At 36.9% G+C, this 17,446-nt stretch overlaps 1 protein-coding gene across 5 annotated transcripts in view; it reads left to right on the top strand.

The window, feature by feature from the left end:
- The window catches only part of STXBP5L (syntaxin binding protein 5L), a 197,940-nt gene that overhangs the window by 14,175 nt on the left and 166,319 nt on the right, over positions 1-17,446 (top strand). For all 5 annotated transcript variants that reach the window (XM_069866934.1, XM_069866918.1, XM_069866947.1 and 2 more), the window contains exon 2: positions 6,019-6,116. In XM_069866934.1, the coding sequence (XP_069723035.1) occupies positions 6,019-6,116 (98 nt within the window). The remainder of the gene's footprint in view (positions 1-6,018; positions 6,117-17,446) is intronic.

Raw genomic sequence — 17,446 nt, 5'->3', positions numbered from 1 at the left:
CCTTTTCTAATCACACATCATCCACCATCACTGGATTGGATATGTCAGAGAGTGTATCCTTAGATGGTCCTTTAAGAATCTGTTTATCAATAGCATCCATAAATTTGTCTAATTCCTTTTTGAACCTGTTGATATTCTCAGCCTTCACACTTTCCTCTGGTGGCAAGTTTCAGAAGTATATTACCTTTTTCTAAAGACCTATTTCTTTTTTCTTTTCCTGTTCTAATCTTTCATTTGTTTTCAATGGCTCTGTGGTTTTGCTGAAAAACGGTTCCACATTTAGCTTGCCCACTCTCTTGATTATGCAAATCTCAGTCATATATCCCCTCACCTTCTTCTCTCCAAACTGAAGCTGCAGCATTTTTAGTCTCTCCTTGATAAGGCGTCCATCACCTTGAGTATTAGTTGTCTTCCCTGTATCAGCTCTGGCTTGACTACTTCTTCAGATGTGGAAGCTAAAGCTTCAGACAGCCCATAAGTAATAGGCTCACAGAGGTTTTATATGGCAGCACAATGATGCCCTCTGTATTATCTTTTATATTCTTCCTGATGATGTCCAACAGTACTTGCCTTTTAGGGTTTCTGCTGCACATTAGACCAAAGACTTCAGAGGAATACCAACCATACCCACAAAATCAGTTTCCTTGAGCAGTAAATGTTAGTTCTAAATCCAGCATTATGTAAGCCTAGTTAAGGTTGTTTTTTTTTTTTCCTTTAGATACCTTACATCATGTCTATCCACATTGAAGCTTGTTTATTGCCTTCTTGCCCACTTCTTCATGCTAATGAGGTCTTTCAGGAGTTGGTCACCACTGGTACTGAATTTCACTGTCCAAAGGAGCTTACTGTCAGCTATAAACTTGGAGATTTCAGTATTCACTAACTTTCAGAGATCATTGAAGATGATTAATAAAATTAGTCCTTGGAGTACCCTACTTTTGAGTTTTCTTCATGGTAAAAATCCATTAAAACCTATCCTTTGTTTTCTGTTGCCTAACCAGCTTAGCATCCACAAAAAACTTTTCTTCAGTCCCAAGACAACTTTGTTTCTTTAATAACATTGCTGTGGAATGTTATTGGAAGACTCTTGGAAAACTTAGAGGAATTCTTAATGCCTTTACTTACATGCATGCTGACGGCTTCATAGAATTAAAGAAAACTAGTCAGTCCCATTGTAGAAACGCTGCTGGCTTCTGCAATGAACTTCATTCCTGTGTTCAGTTAGTCTTTATTTTACTATCTTGCCAGGACAGCAATCAGCCTTCCCGGTCTGTAGCTCCAGGTTGCCTTTTGTAGATGTCTTTTTCCATATAACTTTTTCTAGCTTTACACAGGGTAGAGGGACTCTCAATGAGTATCTTTATCTAAGGAAAAAAAAATAAAGATAGGTTTTAGGATATCCTGTGATGATGCTCAGAAGCTCTGTTTCCTATTGTACAGCTGAATGGAATCTATGGCTCAGGTTTGAAATTTTGGAAAGTTTTAGCTAAGCTAAGTTTTTTACAAAAAATATTCCTCTGAAAAGTGAAAATTGAGCTTTCGAAAAAAATGTGTCCCTCATGTATTATTTTCCTAGGTTGGAAGCCTACAGATATCTTGTCCTCTTTCCATCTTCCCTGAGAAGACAGACTTGCCATCCAGGGATTCCAGGCACAGAAACCTGTAAATGAGGGATGTTGTGGTTTCATAGCAATACAATGCATAGTAGCTCATCTTTATAAGCACCATGACAACCTTGGTGAAAGCTATAATCTCTGACATATTTTAATTTCCTACATACCTGAGTAAGAGGCTATATAGGTTTCAGTCAACACTTCATCCTCTTTTACATAAACCAGTCAGTGACTTGGTTCAATGAGACTTTTGCATGTAGCCTGTGGATCACAATTGAAAGTAGATTCTACATTCTGGGGCTTAGACTACATACATTTTAACAATAGACAACATCTCAAAAGTTATTTACCTAAGTAAATCAGTTTTGCTGTCAGCTGGTACAGAAAACAGGGTATCTGTAAAATATTACTATGAAAGTATAATAGGATAAAAGCAGGAACAATTTTAACTATAAACTCTATTACTTAATTGATGTAGTTTAAAATTGGGATTAGTCTTGCATTTTCTGGAGCTAGAGAATATAAAAAACACGTTGAAAGAGTGGTGTCTTTGCAGTGCAGCATAGAGCAGAATTTTAGAAAAACACACTGGAAATTTTCATTATACAACATATGCACAGTTTTGCTAGACATTACATATTATTACTAGCACGATTTTCTTTTCTCAGTTAGTGAAATACATTATGGAACCTTAGACAGAAGGAGATCATTGTTTTGTTCTATACAGCATATTAAAATATTCATTGGTAGAATACTGCCAAGCCCAAATAATCAATTTCCTATATTCATTTATGTAAATTGATTGTGAATAGATTACTTTAATGATATATACATGCGGTTCACTGTAAGAATATTTGCTTATAATGATTTAAAAGATAATATAAAAGAGAATGTCAAAGCCAAACAAAGATTTATGCTGAAATTGTAGCTGTATTTGCAGTTGCTCTGTTTCAAATAAATTATTTCATGTATTGCACATAAACCATATATCCTAGGAAGTACAGACTGCCTCTAGAGACAGCATTCCACAAAAGAAGACATAAAAGGAAGTGGGATACTGTGTAGAAAAGCAGCCCTGGCTCCATCTACTGTCTGCTTTTTCTCTCCCCCCCAGCTGTTTTCTTTTTCTTCCCTTTTTTTTTCTTTTTTTTTTTTTTTCTCCTTCTTTCTTAGGGTGTTCAGGTTAGGTAGGTCCTATATTGTTTTGAACACTGACTGATCCTGTAGGGCACTTCTTCTCTGCTTTTGTGTGCTATTATACTAGTTCCATTTTGGAAAAAATATCTACTTTGTTTTGCATCTTCTGCTCGCCATTGATAGTTTTGGTCTACATTGCTCCTACTAGACAGAACTCAAATAAAGTAAGAACATATCTTTCTTTGTCTCCCTAGGATCAAGTTAATTTTGTGGCCTTCTCCTCTTCTTCATCTGTATTAGTAAAAGCTGTAAGGAAGCCCAGACAGTTTCAGAATCATTAGTCATTTTTATCCGTATGCCCACACTAGTTTTATCAAAGTGTAATTGAAAAATCTACTTCAAGTACTAGCTTTTCATGTTGGTTTTTTTACAGTCTTTAGAAATAGAAGGGTGGTTGGGCCAAGAGTCTGAGGGTCTGAAGTGTTACAGTTTGTCCCTGTTCTTTTGTTGAAAAGGCTTGATCCTCAGAATCACTTCTGAGGCTGCTCTAATTTGTGCCAAGATCTCAATCATCTTTTTCTGCTTTAACTATGTACAGTATAGCTTGGCTTTCCTTCCAAACTGATTTTGCCCTTTATTTATAGTCCTAATAAATACAAATATTTTACTTGAAAATTGCAGTTTACTTGGATGTTCAATAGGCTTCAACATTTTTTTTTTAATTCTACAAATGGCAGATTTTTTCATCCACAAGAACTTCCTGATTTGAATTACTGTAAATATTCAAATATGGAAGATGGCTGCAAAGTACAAATAACACTTTTGAGTCTATCCTAGAGTACAAGAATTTTTACTGAACTGAATCCTGAAAAGATATACTTTGCTGTGCTCCCAAAATATAGTTCTGTCACAATAACAGGACCCAATTAAAATTTCCAGTTGAAAATTCTGACTGTAGATTGCAGAAATACTGAAAATAAAGCAGATGCTAAATACATACACAAGAATGCAATAAAGTATTTAAAAATGTTATTTGCATTCTTAGATCTAAAATATAGTACTGAAAGCTCCAGTCATAGCTAAACATCAGAAAAATCTTACTGAGTGGTATTCATAAAAATTCAAGAGGATTTCTAAAAATTAATAATGAAGAAAATAATTTCTAAAATATGTTTTTTCCCATAAGGAAGAACAAGAGTACAGGCAATAACAAGAATAAAGAAATCTCAGATATAATAGAAAATTAGTAATGCAGTTAAGGCAAACACTAGAGAATACTCTCATTCATAATTCCTGATAGTTTTGTACTGTGAGAGGTGGAACCATTTTTCTAGGGTGGAAGTCTAGTTCCAGCTTAGATGTCAGAACAAAAAAAATATCTATATTTGAGTAATCCTACTATTTGAGAAGATGTGAAAGTTTGAGGATTTTTTTAGAACAAAACCAAACCTACCCAACCCATAAAGCAAACCAAACCAGAGACAGAGCTCTGGAGATCTTTTTATGTTAATGTAGACGTGACATTTATCAGAAGGAGTTACTTTTCTATGTCTTACTGGAGTAGCATATGTTTCTGGATTTTTGCAGCCTAGAAACTAATAATTTACATTCTTTAAAAAGATACCATTTATCAGCAATAAATAAGATATGAGATGAGTAAGATTTCTTTTACGGAAGTGGTTATTTGCAGAAAAACACACATTTTGTTGTTCCCAAACTACTTCTGAATATCAGTTCAAGAGTTTCCAGCTGTAATGAAAGAGTTGGAGTGATACAGCTGTAAAAATCATCAGCTGCCTTTTACTCAACAAGTCTGCTATTAATCATAGAATCATAGAATCACAGAATAACCAGGTTGGAAGAGACCCACTGAATCATCGAGTCCAACCATTCCTATCAATCACTAAACCACGCCCCTTAGCACCTCGTCCACCCATCCCTTAAACACCTCCAGGGAAGGTGACTCAACCACCTCCCTGGGAAGCCTGTGCCAGTGCCCAATGACCCTTGCCGTAAAAAAAATCTTTTCCTAATGTCCAGCCTAAACCTCCCCTGGCGGAGCTTGAGGCCATTCCCTCTTGTCCTGTCCCCTGTCACTTGGGAGAAGAGGCCAGCACCCTCCTCTCTACAACCTTCTTGGAATCCCTTTTGGAAGGAATCCCTTTTACTGAAGTTATTCCATAGGGACTGCTGAATGCTTTACAGACACAGTTAATGAACAAGATAATTTCAAGGAAGGAAAAAATAGCTTTGAAAGTTAAATTTTGTTCAGTTCAAAGTAATTCCTCTCCTGTCTCAACCATATACTAAAAAAAAAGTAAATCTTGGAGTTCAATATTATATTAAATATTGTAAACATTGTTCTTATACTACAAAAAAAAAAATTGTTACCCAATTCTAGGTAAGCAATCACACACACACAGAATGAATTCAAGTTCATTTTAATGTGTGCTTGTATGGTCAATTATAGTTATTTTCATTTTTTTTTTCTTATGTTAGTGTTCTTTCTTACCTGTTTCTGCCTCCTAAGAATCATACAGGTCATATTGACCGTAACTTCCAGGTTAAGTTGACATAAAATATTATTTGAGGCAGCCTTAAAACTCAAGAATGTGTTGCGTCATGCTCAGATCATTTATTCCCCAAGGTGTCTCTGTGAAAATTAGAATAAAAATATAGTATTATAAATAAAGTTTAAGAAAAGGTAAGTGGTTTTGTTGCTCATATTAAGAACATCTTCTCTGGCATCTTTGTTTTTTTCAATTGATATTAAGGATTTTTACCTTGTAGACTCAATTCAGTTTATTGGTATGTTGAATTCCTTCCTCTGGACATGTTCCATTTCTCTCTGCTGAAACTGTTCTGTTGAGGATGAGTTATTTGTGACAGTACTTTAAAAGCATGCTATGTGTCTTTTTTTTCCATTTGCAGTTCAGCTGCCTTGTGTGTTGATGTTGTCTTTCAGTATACCAGATGAGCAATATAGGACTATATATATATACACATCACTTAGCATGTGCTTTGCAATCCTCTTTGCTACAACAAAACCATTTAAAATATTACTGAATAAATAGCACAGCTAGAAATTTGCATGAGTGAATTTCACCTCTGTATTCAAGATATTGTGTCCTTTTACTTTCCTTGAAATGTATTGCAAATACTACAACATATGGCAAGATATAGATTCTCTTCCTATATGTGTGACAAACCATACATGCTGTTACCTGTGATTACAGTTCACTCACTTTGCCCATTTGTTCTGTTCCAGACGGTTCGCCATGGTTTTCCTTATCTACCCACTGCCTTAGCTTTTGACCCAGTTCAGAAAATTCTGGCAATTGGAACAAGAACAGGAGCAATACGAATGTATCCTTTCTCATTCAGAACTTACACCATTTTAATGTATTTGTAATACAGTGATGTGAATCATCTTCTACAAACACACAGGTAAGATTACAGTTGAAGTTGTTATGTTGTACTTCATTTTGCTTTACTAGATGGACAAGAACAGGATGTGATGTTGAAGAACTCCTATTAGGTCCTTAAGGTGTCCAAAGAAATATGTTTTCTGATTTTTTGGTGTATATTTTTGGCATATACTGGTTAATGTAAAGCAGAATTAATTTTTGTTTTTCAGCCTGAAAAGTCAACACTTTTCAGCACGTAAAGGTAGACTACAATGTGGTAATGAGCAAGTTGTGAATGTTGTGCTAGCAATAAATAAAATCATTACTGCAATGCAGCTAGCCAGCTGTAGACATCTTCACTGTAGATCTCCACATATGAGATCCTGTTTAGAATCTTAGTGAGTGGTGGGAAATAAGAGATTCGAGGGCAGAATTTGTCTCTTTCTGGAGGAGAAAGTGAAACGCTCTATAAGTGCCAGTTTCACTTCATTAATTATAAAGGTACGTCAGTGCCAGCACTGTATGCATTTCTTCTTTTATATGTAAAATTATTAAGTTAGACATCTACACAGAATAAATTGAATATAAATGTAATGAAAATTTTAAAACTTTGATTTAAAAAAAAATCTGAGAATATTTAAATGTGATGTATTTAAAAATGTTTCTTTGCATATTTTTTTTTAGCTTGTCATGGTTCAAATGTATCCCAGTTTGGTAAAAATACTTATAAACTAATGAAAAAAACCAAGAATATTACAAGAAAGTTTAAAAGATACAGGATATGGAAGTAATAAACCAATAATTTTTCAAACCTTCTTGTAGCTACATAAATTCTGCATTTAAAGTAGGGCAACAATGTTGTATAAAATACCAATCTAGTCTTTTCTGGTTCTTTTGCTGCCATTGTTCCAGAGGTAACTATAAACCAAAGGCAGGTTACAAAGTAAAGAAGAATCTCCTGGACAACCAGTCTGTGCTTCATGTAACATGACTAAAACTTTTTTTGGATGCTCTTCTTCTGAACAGTTGCTTTTTCATGAGCCTTATTTTCTGTCTGATCCAGAACTTTTCACAAGGCTCAACTAAAGCTCTAGTTATGCAACAAGCTTTGCTTTGATAGTTCTCTTAATATTTACCTACATTAAGTAGTCTGAATGCATTCTGTTCAATTACAAAGCGGAAAATCGCCCTGAATTTGTGCACTTCTGGGAAAGCGCACGTATACTAGTCATGTGTTCTTCTTTTGGGATGTATGGAAGGTTAGAAAGCTGGACCTTTGTCTCTGGAAACTTTGCTGATATCTTCTGTGAGCAGGGGTATTGGGAATTTCATGAGTAATGTAGATGTAGGAAGACAACATTGTAACAGGTTGGCTCCTGAGCCTACCTCTTCTTTCCATCTCAGCTACCTGGGTTTTGTAGGAGCAGTGCTGTTATTGGCTATGCATCCTATACCTTTATAACTCCCTCCTTCCAGAAAAATGCAGGAAAAGAGCCTGAATTAATATAGATTCTTGTAGAAATAAGTTAAACCTGTATGTCCCCTGCCAGAGCTTGGAACATGCAGTATAAAATTAGCCATATCTCTAACCTTATATAAAACTCTCTATATCTTCTATGGAAATGGATTATAAAGTATGAGAGGAAGAAGGGAGAAGAACGTTTTTCAAAGCACCCTTCCCTCTAATATTTCCTCTCCTGTTTTGCTAGCAAACCTGTACCTCATTCACAGTAAATTTTCTACCAGCTGTCATACCTGAATCAAACAATAGCATCAAGATTACCAGGGAATTAGTTTTTTCTTGAGATGTCTTCTCATAACATAAACGCTTCTCAGCTTAGGTACAGAGACCCTGGTTTGCTTAATTGAGCACTAAGTTAATGGAAGCTGTGCTTTGAAGCCAGAGGGTGCTGTAAAAGGAATTATTTATTTATTTATTTTAATGAAGGCTTCTCTACTTGGCTCTCCAATGTTCACAGAACGTATTATCTAAAAAGCCTAGTTGTGGACAAATAATTGCATTTTTACACAAGGAGGAACAGTAATCAGTGAAACAAGGCCTGGGACCACACAGGGAACACCACTCATTTAAGCCATTCTTCCTGAAACCAATTGTATTGTTGAAATCTGGCAATAAAATCCAAGTAAAGACGTAACAGATTTAGTATTACATCTGAAAATACAATTCATAATGGATTATTTTTAAGCCAACTGAAGAAAGTATACATTTGAATGGCTCTGAGTCTTCCACAGTACCCTGTAAGAATACTTCTTAACAGAGCTGCACAATTTCATTCTGCTGTGAATGTGTTGGGTACAGAAAGAGAGAATTTTTTCCACACGTATGTTGTCTTTGGCTGGTTCTTCTAAACAGTCATGTGGATGGAACAAAAGTACAGACTATTTGGCTACCATTAGAGAAATGTGCCCGATTGTTTATTTATTGGTAGCACCAAAAGGGCCCGGTTTGGACTCTGTTATACTAGGCAATACAAAGGCATAGCAAGACAGAATTTATGTTTACTATGCATCTAATGATGTAGAACAAGTTTTCCTGTGACCAGCATAAGTCACATAATGGTACCATTGCTACCCTGTCTTTCTAAAAGATTCACGAAGTATAGATATTTCTATTGGTCAGAAGTTGACAGATCTCAAAAGACAAGCTGTTTCCAAGAAAATGAAGCTTGTACCTCTGTGCTGCGAATTAATGTTTAACATCACGCCTTCAGGTGATCATTTCAAATGATCCAGCAGCAGGACTGAAATTGACTATGTTAAATTGGTCTGAAATAGGGTATATTATTCATAAGTTGCTATTATAGTACAGAGATAAATGAAAGTTCATTCTGGTATGACAGTCAATTTGTCTTCTCCCAGATTTCTTTTCAGGCTGCTTTAGATGCAACTGCTATAGCTTCTATAGCAATGGGAATTGCTGTTGCTATGCTCTACTGATCCTAGCAGTCTCTGTGGGATTCTCAAGCAACTTCAAACGACAATGTAGTTTTTACCTACACCGATGACTGCTGGGTACTGGATCCTCATGGGGACAGCTATGCTCCAGACCACAGAATTGAGAGCACACTGCAATTCATTGATTAAAAACTGTCTTCCTGTGACCAATACAAGCTAAAAAACTCGGTAAATTAAGGGAAAAAAATCACTCTTGAAACAATTGCTATGCCACCTGGTCATTCTTTTCCTTTGTCCTAAACACAGCAAATTTAATTTCCCAGGACTTTTTTCTTATTTGAAGCCTGTTCTCATCTCCCATACCTTTTATTATTGCTCAGATTATTGCTTGATACCACTCTACCTGGACTATCCTTGCTTCAGACAAACACGTTGAGATGAAAAGGGGCTATGAAATTGAATTCCTTTTGTTATCGTCTCCATATTCTTCTTCTCTAGTTCCAGTCTGGAGAACGTTCTGACATTACACACAATAAAATAAAACATGCAGTCTCTGGTTACTATCAGAGTAGGTTTTGTACCACCCTGCAAGGGAGTGAACGATCAAGACCCTTGGTCAGGCTTAAGTGTCTTCCTCATTTCAGAGGAAAAAGAGAAGCCCAGGGGTTCACAGATTAAAATCGGTGGTGTTAGCAATGATTATTCCAATATCAGATCTGAAGAAGTGGCATGTTGCTCTCAGATTTCTGGATACATATTTCTATATGCTCATTTATTCAGCTCACACATGCTTGTTAAAATTCATTATAGGTACTTTCTGGAGTAGCTGAGTCTTTTCCTTTGAACTTCTTCACCACATCAAAGATGTGCTTAGCTCATACAACCACCTACTTCAAACATATGGAATAGAGTATCAACATATTTTTATACTGAGCTGCTAATTATTTGGTGGTCAGCTGCAGTAAAAAATTCTGGAAGAGACACTTCTATAGCCATTATCATCTCTGCTTATAAAGAAATAAGAGAAAGTTTAGCTTAAATGCAGTGCAAAGTACACAACTTACTGGGTCCAGACTGGCTGCCACACCACTGAAAGCTCATTCACCATCAAACGGGCATAAATTAGTAGTATTTCTCTGGATATGTTCTAATGTTGGCTGTTGTTGTCATTAATATGAATTCTTTAGACTTGTTGGCTTCATGTTGTTGTGCATGCAGGTATAGGGCATGCAAATCTATATTTTTCTTGCTTGTTGCTTGAGCAAAACAGTAAGCCATCCACAACACATCCTTTCTAGTAGAGACAACAACTTGCTGATTCCAGTGTTATCAAACAATATAGCAGCCATTTTATACCTAAGCAAACAAAATCATTCTGACTCACTAGCACGTGAAAGTGGAAATGTTGCTCTGCCCCCACTTCTCACTTCGCTGCACAGTCCTGACACTTTCCTTGCTCTGGCTCTGGTGCTCATCAAATATTTTCATAAGCAATTCAATTCACTAACCTGGCAAAACACTAGTTCATTTTTGCTGTGTTACTTTTTTTACCAGATTAATGAACTGAATTACTTAGTGCTAGTCAGAATTATTTGTAAGGAAACTGGAAGGAGTGCACAATTGGGACTGCACAAAGAGGGACATAGAGGAGAAATAGAAATTTTAGCAGTAAGGAGAAGGTTAAGAGATTGACTTGTGTGAAATTGCATCCCAGAAATGCTATAGCAGAATGAAGTTGTCTATGAAATCTACTAAAAAACCATAGAAATAGCCTTTGAATTTTGAGTGGTATGGAAGATAGCCTATCTTTAGATTATGCTTAAAAAAAATCTTCCTCGTGTAAACTCATTTGCAAATCACAAAGATTCCACAGGCTCTGCTCAAGAGAGATTCTGCTTCACCATTATATTTGGAATCCTTTTCCAGGCCTGTTTTTATGTATTTTCAATGCTTTGATAGCAAGGGTGATTTTTTGAATGTCAAATACAGTACAGCAGTGTTTGTTTTAATAGGCATATTTATATTTTGTAGAAGTCAGAACACGGCTTCAAGAAGGCCAATAGCATCCTGGCTTGTATCAAAATATGGTGTGACCAGCGGGACTCTGCACTGGTGAGGCTCCTCCTGTGTTCAATTTTGGGCCCTTCACTTCAAGAAAGACATTGAAGTGCTGGAGTGAGCCCAGAAAAGGGCAATGAAACTATGAAGGGGCTGGAGAACAAGTCTTACGAGGAGCAGCTGAGGGAACTAGGTTTATTTAGCCTGGAGAAGAGGGGGCTGAGGGGAGACCTTATCTCTGTCTACAACTGTCTGAAAGGAGGTTGTAGTGAGCAGGGTGCTGGTCTCTTCTCCCAAGTAACAAAGGATAGGACAAGAGGAAATAGCCTCAAGTTTAGATTGTATATTAGGAAAAAATTCTTCACTGAAAGGGTTGTCAAGCACTGGAACAAGCTTCCCAACGAAGTGGCTGAGTCACCACCCCTGGAGGTATTCAGAAGACATGGCACCTTTGGAAGTGGTTCAGTGGTGGACTTGACAGAGCTAGGTTAATGATTGGACTTGATTACGTTATGGGTGTTTTCCAGCATAAGTGATTCTACAGTTCTGAGGTATTATCTCAGTTCTTTCTGTAGAATGACCCATAATCACATATTTGATTCCTGAATTACTATTTCGAGGTAAGGGGAAGGTGAAATCTAAACCTAAGACAGCATGGATCCTCAGCAGCTGATGTACACAGGAAGCCTGTATTACCGGGAGGTAAAACTGAGGCTGTTTGTGAGGTCTAGAAAAAAATCAGTCAGAGAAAATAAATAGTGCTAATTAAATCATTGCCTGCAGAGTTCTGAGGAGGCATGGAATTTTACAGTAGTTAAAGGAAGCATGGTAAAGAATGCTTGCTATCAGGTTGGATGTACTTTAAAAGAATAGAAGAAAATATGACTTGGGGTTTTGGATTGTGAGAAGGTTGACATAGCATCTAAATATAAAATGTGACAGATCTAGTTTCCCTGGAAATGCTGTCTCTTAATCTAAACAAGGTTTCAGTAGCTCTTTATCCTTAAAATAAGCCAGCTGTGTTCCATGCTGTTTACTCTATATGATTTATTGGGCAGATGGAATGGGGAAAGCACAGACAAGATCATAAAACCAAAGTTCTGTTGTTTGATTTGGAAGAATCATTGGTGCATTTTATCTTTATCTCATTATAGAATATATTTGGGATTTTTCCAGAGCACTTGAGTGTTTCAGGAACACAAACCTCGCTGAAAGTCAGTACTCCTAACATAACCTCTTTTAAAAATCCTCCTGGGAATCAACACATGCATATATCTATTTTTATATGCATACATACCTAAATAGGTTATTAGAGAAATGAATTTATTGACTGTCTTCAAGAATATAAAATTATTATAAAAGATACAAAAAAAAATCCCATTTACCTGAATTATTATATCTGACAGCACCAGAGTTTAAAGAATTTTAGATCTATACTGAGTTTATTATGCATCTGGTTATGTGTGCACTGGTATGTGTATACATACCAGGTTTCTGCATGTATGTGTGAATTTAGGTCCATTGGTTTTCCAAGCCTCTCTTATGCTTTTTAAATAAGTGGATTAAATATGCTACAGTTACATGTATTGAGCTTCCTTCAATTTCAGTTGGTGTTTATCCAGGAGGTACCTGGAATCTGACATCTGCAAAGAAAACTACTAAGCAAAAATAGATTTTCATATATTTGGAGATACACATAAAAATGGCATAGAGGTGGATGGATCTGACAGCATTTTAATTGGAGGTGATGACTGTATTTATGATCACTATCTGAAAAAAAATTCTTTCTGGATGCTTGCTGCAAGAATTTTATTGAATATAATAAAAGCCCCAAGCTACTGTAGTATTGAAATTATGGCTGGTGGTGACAGTCAACCATTTCAAAGGAGTGATGTGTCTTAATTAGATTTTGTGTGAGCTTTAGAGCTTTACCTATCTTTTTTGTTCAAAACTTTCTGTCATCAACAGAAGTGTTGTCATGCATAGGAAGTAACGCACATCAATTTGCCCACCTTTCCAGTCTGCTAATTATCTTTTTTAGACAAATACCCATGACAGATATTTGGCAAGCATCCTTAAAACACAGAAATCTGTAGTCACACTACGTGCTTAGTTATTTATTTTGAATTTTTCTTCTTTCACTTTTATCTGGAAAATACTTTTGATAGGAGAGAGAACTGATATTTCTCCAAATAACAGGAAAACTAATATCTAGCAGAAAGGCAGCTTCAGAGTTCATAGACACATGCATACATTGGGGGTCTTCTAACACTGTGAAGAGAGACCTATTTCTGTCTAGCTACAGGCACTCATTCCATTAGCATTCTTGATGACTCCTGAAAGTTAGACGCCTTTCTTGCACATATGTTTTTTATGGAGGGAGGCCACGGAAAAAAGGGACCTGTGGAGAGCTCAATGCCCATCATGACGTAGAATGGCTACAATGGCTCTGAATTATTGTCTCCTCATTGTGAACACCAGTGTAAAAGATCATTGGAAGTTTCTGGAACCAAAGAGATACGTCTGTAAGGATCTTCTGCAGCAAGGAAGGTGAACCACATGTTGTTGATTCAGTATGAGATGCGACAGACATAGTTGCACGCTATTTCAGCCAAAAGCATAGGTACAGGTGTAGGACAAATGCATAACTTTTCCTGAAGTCTGAAAAATGGGGAGGAGGACAAACCAGAAACTATGATTTCATTCAGGAGAGAGGGAGGGAAAGGTTTCCTCAAAGAGGTTCTTTTCCCTCATCCATGGGCAGCTTGGTCCCTCTTTCCCTAACTGTGCCCTGTTTTCCCTCTAGTTCCCATAGTCCTTATGTTTATATTCTTTAATCCTGACCTGTCTTTTCTGAGTAGTAGGAAACAAACAATATTCTTTCAATCTCCACCTTTCTCCTGACCTGTGCAAAGCAGCCTCTGTATGACATATTTTTGGATGGAAACTGTTCAAGTCAAGAACCAAGATGTTTCCTGAGTGCTTCAGATGTAGCTTTCAAAGCCACGCATGACTACAAAAGAAAGAATCAAAAAAGAACATCGCAGGAGAAACCAAGCTTGTCCTAAAGAGTCTGTGGAACAAGAGCTATCAGAAAGCAAATAGCTGAAGCAGCCAAGTCTTAGGGGGCATAAAAGAATGTAAACATAGCATCAATCTCCTCATCCAGAGGGAGCACAGGCAGAACTTTTAGGAGCCTATTCCTTTTTTAGTGTTGTTGTAAAGGAGATCAAAGGTAGCTTGGAAATTTATATGTAAAAGTCATCACCACTTAAGCACATTTCTACCAACCCACTCAAACACCTTCTGGACATGCAGTAAGTTCATAGCCCTCCTCAGTCGTGCACATGACTGCCATCCTCAGTGCTTGGATCATTTGGGGAATGTGGGAGGCAGCGCTTCAGAAACAACTGATCCTTACTCTTTCTGTCTAAATGGAAAGGATTTCCCAAGTCCTTGCAGAGGTTTTACAAGGGACAGCAGGCACCTGTGATTTGGAGAGAACTGGAAACATTAACCCCTAGTCTTTTACATAATCTCTTGTACTAAGGCAAGCACTTTTGACTTCATACCTACATGTCTTAAGAGCCAGTCAAACCAGAAAAAGGCTGCATCATTGTCAAGGCATATTCTTATGACCCAGCAGCATGGATATTATGCAGCATCTATTCTGGTGTAGACAAGCACCCAAACAGTGTTAAAGAACCTGTACCTGCGGGTAAACAAGGCATTAGTCACAGATAGATAGAAGAGATTCTTTACCTATATCTTATTCTGCTGAGGAGAGTAACATAATCACCAGTACATAGATATGGCATAAGTAGCCCCATTTTTAAGAGTTATCCAACTTGTATGAATTGAGCCACAAAACTTCTAACAGATTAGAAGTTGTCCACGTCAACACTTTTTTCCCTATATTTTCAAGCCAAAATGACTCGACAAATTCATGATCCTTTCACATTTTCATTTTGTCCATTTTCTTCCCTGTCCTCTGCAAGGTTTGAGAAATTTCTCATGTTACTTATTAATTAAGAATGCAGAATATTTTCTTTGCATTTTGCTAGTGTTAGAGACTACTTGTTTTTTCTCTGATTTCAGTTTAGTGAGGGTAGTTTGTCTTCTCCTCATTTAAGATGTGAGAGATTTTGTTTATTTACTCCTTGAAGGAGTGAAGTGATCCAATTTGTGTGTGAGATAATTTTGCTAAGAAATCATGTGAATACTTGAGAAATGTAAGTATACACATTCAGTGATTTATCTGCTTAGATGGAGAACTTAAAAAGTCAAGGGAGGGACTTACATAAAACCACTATATGGAGTTAACAGCACAAGAAGCCCTAAGACCTGCCCCAATCCATTACTTTATTCACAAGAGCAGACCCATTGAATTCATATATTAGTATTAAAATAGCTAATTTCAAAAACCTCATAGGAATGCCTAAGCATGATTTCAGTGAAACTCAAGTGCCTGAAACTGAAGCTGAACTTCTGAACATCTCAGTTCAGTTTTCTAACCTGGGAAATGCCCAGCCACTGAAGATGCTTTAAGTGTTGTTTGTGTAGGAACCCACAAGTGCCTTTGTTTTAAAATGGGCAAGTAGGTCAGCATCAGTCTTATGATAGAGTGTTAATGAAATTAATCAACTAAACAATTCTCCAGCAACCTCTGTTAAAGGATTAAGGTCTGGCAGATCTTCTCAGAGCAAGTGTGCAAGATCAGACTTCTTAGAGTTTGTGCTCAACCTGTATCCACTGATGGATGTACTGACTAGAGATATGAAAATGTCAGTTCAATTTTCTCACCAGCAAGTTAAAACTACACATCCCATTACAAACAACAACATTTTTTACTACCAGACCATATATAAAGCTGTGAAATATTTTTCACCTCAAAGAGTTCCACTTTGGAGGAAAAGCAAGCACAATTGTATCAATAGGGGTTAATGATTTATTCATATAATTTAAAGCAGGAATCTTGCACTCCAATCTGTGCTCAAGGACTGTTTATAGATTTTATTTTGAACAATGATTAAATGCAATTATAACATCTGAAGTCATACTCGTTTTTGTAGATCATGATATCTTAGAAAGACAGTTCCCACAGTGGCATTCTTGAACACATATTTGTGAATTAAAATAAAATTTCATATAAAAATGGGCATAAAATTAGTTTAATGATAACTGATCTAAGTGAAAACCATAAGCTTTTCAAGCCACCAACTATCTGCACTTGCAGCTCAGAAAGCCAGCTGCATCCTGGGCTGCATCAAAAGAACTGTGACCAGAAGCCTGAGGGAGGTGATTCTGCCCCTCTACTCTGCTCTTGTGAGACCTCATCTGGAGTCCTGTGCTCAGTTCTGGAGTCCTCAGCATGAGAAGGACATGGAGCTGTTAGAGTGAGTCCAAGGTTGCCACAAACATGATCAGAAGGCTGGAGCACCTCTGCTGTGAGGACAGGGTGAGAGAGCCAGGGGTTGTTCAGCCTGGAGAAGAGAAGAATACTGAGATACCTTATAGCAGCCTTCAAGTACTTAAAGGGAGAGCTGGGGAGGAGCACCAGGGAGTGCAGTGATAGGATGAAGGGTAAAGTTTCATGCTAAAAACGGGGAGATTTAGATTAGATATTAGGAAGAAATTTTTTACTGTGAGGTTGGTGAGGCACTGGAGAACGTTGCCCAGAGAAGTCATGGGGGCCCCATCTGTGGAAGTGTTCTATAACATCCTCAAGTAGGATGTCCCTACTAAAAAGAAAACAAAGCTAGAAACTCCAGTCCTTTCTGAAACAACTGGAGAAGCAAATTCTCCTGTGAGGATCATTCCTAAGAATGTCTCCTCTTATGCTTCTGAAGTTTGTAGCTTTGCAACTCTCAAATGAAAAACTGTTCCATTTTACAGATTCCTTCAGTTTTAATTGAGAGATCATTCTTTAGTACCTGAAAGTAGAAATAGAAGAATCTCTTCATTAGGCTGACAATTTTTACTACGGTAAAGAAGCTTTTTCTATTTCTTTTAAGAGTAAATTAAATCACTGGTGAATCAATACCTGCAATAAGAAAACAGTGTAATTTTCAGGACTGCTGAACAACTTAAGGACTTGAGACAATTTCCAGTTGTTTACAAAGACGTTTAAACTATTTGTAAAGGAATATAAATAGTGCTGTATGCATTATACTCCAGTAAGTAGACTACAACCTATGCTACAAGAGAGGACAGAAAAAGAATTAAGTCCTTACTGGTTTTGTTTATAGGAATAATTCTCTCCTGACTTCCAATCCATGAGTTAATTTAATTCTGAGCAAGCAAGTAGAACGTTGA

The sequence above is a fragment of the Phaenicophaeus curvirostris genome, chromosome 1 (assembly GCF_032191515.1).
Source record: "Phaenicophaeus curvirostris isolate KB17595 chromosome 1, BPBGC_Pcur_1.0, whole genome shotgun sequence".
In the NCBI taxonomy this organism is placed as follows: domain Eukaryota; kingdom Metazoa; phylum Chordata; class Aves; order Cuculiformes; family Cuculidae; genus Phaenicophaeus; species Phaenicophaeus curvirostris.
The sequence above is the reverse complement of the archived record's forward strand: the minus strand, read 5'-3'. Positions and strand labels throughout refer to the sequence as shown.